We start from the raw sequence: 3,285 nt of genomic DNA on the forward strand, positions 1-3,285 counted from the left end.
TTCGTATTCGAAAGAAGTTTTCAATTATATAATTTTTTCTCCCGTCGTAGTTAGTCTCGTTGGTTAAATTTATGATCAAAGTTGGACCTCGAAAAGCGCGGACGCATTATATTTTGGAACGGACGGAGTATTTTTTTTATTCAGCCCGCGCCGTGATTGCCTCGGGCCTCCGCCCAAAAATGAGCCCAGACCAGATTTATACTTTCCTGTGAAATGGCCACTGTTTGAGGAACTTTCCACAGGAATGCTGTAGCGGAATCCTTTGTGCCGAACGCCATCGAAGGAAATGTAAACTATGGAAGGGATATTCATCTGGAAAGACTAGAATTCCTGTGAAGCGAACGCACCCTAACGTTTGCGGAGCATTTGAGAGTCTATTTTGAAGGATGCCCTAACCGAGTAGGCTATGTAACTTTTTACACAAGTGGTAGATAATATACTGAAAGTTTGTGTTCACTTCTCAGCCACTTGGAGAATCAAAAGTCTCGACTCAGCTAAAAGGCTAACATAATCCACGTACACATGGGACGGATGGATGAGTAGCAAAGATGCAACTTCTAAGTGACACTATGCAGAAAAGAAATGTACAAACTAAACCTACGACGCGCAATCGGGAAGATCGACCATTATTTGCATATATATACGCGTCGAGTCGATCGGTCGATCCTCCCAATCCGCAGCTCGACCGATCAATGGTCGAGATCGTATGACAGGATGTCCTCGAGATACGGGTAACCATCAAAGAGCACTCCAAAGGCACCGGCACCACCGTACTGCAGGGTGGACGTGACGTCGCCCTGGTCAGGCCAAGCCGCCGCCGCCGCGGCGCCGCCGTACAGGGCAGAGCTCCCGGGCGTGCGGCTGCTCAGCACCTCCTCCAGGTCGCCGCCCTCAAGCTTCAGGCCAGGCAGCAGCAGGCCGGACCCCGTCGCAGCGTCCTCGCCGACCAGGTTGCTGTTCGTTGTGGTGGTGCTGGTGGTGGTGCCATGAGCAGCGGCCGGCGCGAAGCTGATGAGGTGGTAGCCGGCTGCGGTGCCGGGAGCATGCGCCGCCACGGCGGCGGCGGGGTCCCGGCAGGTGTGCGCGCCGATGTAGGTGACCCTGAACGTGTCCGGGTCGTCGTCGCAGCGCTGGGCCTGCCGCCGCGCCATGCACTGCTGGTCGTACTTGTGCGTGCACCGAAAGTAGGCCCTGTGGACAAGGAGAACAAAACACATCCATGGCGCTTGTCAGTTCACGGAGGCCCATCGAGGGATTAATTACAGGCAGCGCCGGTTGTTGCAGAGCACTATTGGCACCACACTTGGTGTTTTTTTAGCCGTTTATTGATGATGATTGGAGGGCAGAAACGTACTTTGAGTGCTTGGAGTTCTGTATCTCCTTCTGCCCGTACTTGCGCCATGTCTGCCCGTCCTCCAAGCTCCTCATGTTCTTGGTCACGACGGACGAATCCTGGGTCCTGCAACGCGCAAGAAAGAAGAGACTTTACAAACATATTCCAGTTCATTGTCACGATGCTAACAAAATATCCAGTCTATAACTAATAACATATCAAGAATCATGAGGTCGAGCCGCCTCACCTTGTCCGACAGGCCTTGCGCGGTCCTCCGCGGGCGGCGGGCTTCCTCTTCCCGCCGCTGCTTGCGCCATCGGTGACCTCGCTCTCGCTGGCGCTGGCGCTGGCAGCGGCCGCGGCCGCGGCCTTGGCGGTGTGGATGGCGCGGGAGAAGGTGTGGAGGATCTGGTCCATGATGTGGCCGGCCTTGGGGGAGTCCCGGAGGAGGCCCTGCAGCTGCGTCGCGAACTGCTGCCCCCTGGCCAGGTCATCCATCACCTGCTCGTACGGCGCCATGGACATCTCGTGAACTCGAACACTCTCCTGCTCCGGCTAGCTACTCGCGCGCGCGCACAGCACTACCGTCTACTGCCAGTGATCTGGATTCTGGAGCAGCAAGGCAAGGGCGGGGGGCAGCTTGAGGAAGGTAGGTGGAAGAATCGTATATATCATGGCGGGCGATTGGCCAGATGCACGCATGTGGGAGAAACGAGCTTCCTTGGTGTGGAGGTATTGTCCAAGGGGGAAGCACCCCGGAAGTTGCCGCCGCGGGTGACGAGTGCGGGTCGTCAGGGGATGACGAGGGCGGGGGTGATGCGGGTGGCGGGGGTGCGTGCCGCGTCATTGTAATATTTCACCGCGCTCTGAGGATCTGAAGATCGCCTGTGTTCTGTATGCATCGGGCTGTCGTATGAGATTCAGTCATCGACGTACCAGCTAGCTCCACGTCACCCTGCATCAACGGCACACCTGATCCATGGTGACATGAAGTTATTACTATTTTTTATCTTAAAATCAACCAAACATATACAGTTATATATAGACTAGCAAAAGAGCCCATGCGTTGCAACAGGAGAGAAATATAACACACGCTCTTAACTCAACAATTATCACTCAAGACCACAATAGATCCATCTCCTTTATTTTTGTGAGGCATCATATTTGTGTTGCCGCTTATCCTTCTTCTCACCTTCGCCGGCGATGGCCTCGGTGTTCACACAAAACAATAAAAAAACCGTGTGTTGAATATGGTTAATCCTAAGGCGTCTCTCTCTCCCTCTCCCTCTCCCTCTCCCTCTCCCCCTCCCTCCCCCTCTCTCTCTCTCTCACTCACTCCCGCGATGAGAAATCTGTTGTTTTTCCCTGCAACATTTTTCAGAGGTATTCATGTGTAGTTATTGATGTTTTCTTTTTCCTATATGGTTATAGTGGGGTGTTTATTTGCAATCTGGATCGCCGCCGGTATGAAAAAAATGAATCTTGCGCTACAAATTATAAGTTTGCTTACATAACAATATTTTAAAAATATTTAACAGGTAAAATTAACATCATGTTTAGATTCCACACATTTTTCTAATAAAATTTCATATATAATATGTTAAAATCGAAGTTATGGTTTAAAAGATACAGATAATTTAGAAAATCATTTGGTTTGACTCAAATATATTCCAAAATATTATTTAAAAATACTTAACAGATAAAAATAATCTCATATTCATATTCTACATATTTTCTAATCAAATTTCATATATAACATGTTCAAATCGGAGTTATGGTTTAAAAGATATGGTTGATTTTAAAAAGCATTTGTTTGACTTAAATATGATCCACGGATGAATTACCTAAAACATCAGGGGTGTTTTCAAAAAATGTAAAATAACGGTTCGGTTGTGACTTAAATCCGGACGGCGGGTTGATTTCAATAAAATACAGGGACTTTTGTGTAAAAT

The 3,285-nt window shown here is 49.5% G+C and overlaps 1 protein-coding gene across 1 annotated transcript; it reads right to left on the minus strand.

Annotated features, from left to right (window-relative positions):
- Positions 1-428: 428 nt before the first annotated feature.
- On the minus strand, positions 429-1,998 carry LOC119356679 (WRKY DNA-binding transcription factor 70-like). Its single transcript, XM_037623658.1, has 3 exons — positions 1,581-1,998; positions 1,355-1,459; positions 429-1,191 (listed from the first exon to the last, which is right to left on the minus strand). The coding sequence occupies exons 1-3, from the start codon at positions 1,856-1,858 to the stop codon at positions 690-692; spliced, it is 885 nt and encodes a 294-aa protein (XP_037479555.1). The 5' UTR covers positions 1,859-1,998; the 3' UTR covers positions 429-689.
- Positions 1,999-3,285: the final 1,287 nt, after the last annotated feature.

The sequence above is a fragment of the Triticum dicoccoides genome, chromosome 2A (genome assembly GCF_002162155.2).
Source record: "Triticum dicoccoides isolate Atlit2015 ecotype Zavitan chromosome 2A, WEW_v2.0, whole genome shotgun sequence".
Lineage (NCBI taxonomy): Eukaryota > Viridiplantae > Streptophyta > Magnoliopsida > Poales > Poaceae > Triticum > Triticum dicoccoides.

Coding starts and splice junctions, on each gene's coding strand:
- LOC119356679 (XM_037623658.1), bottom strand. CDS start 1,858: ATGTCCATGGCGCCGTACGAGCAGGTGATGGATGACCTGGCCAGGGGG. Junction 1,460..1,580: donor CGCAAGGCCTGTCGGACAAG/GTGAGGCGGCTC, acceptor TGCGCGTTGCAG/GACCCAGGATTCGTCCGTCG. Junction 1,192..1,354: donor CAGAACTCCAAGCACTCAAA/GTACGTTTCTGC, acceptor CCTTGTCCACAG/GGCCTACTTTCGGTGCACGC.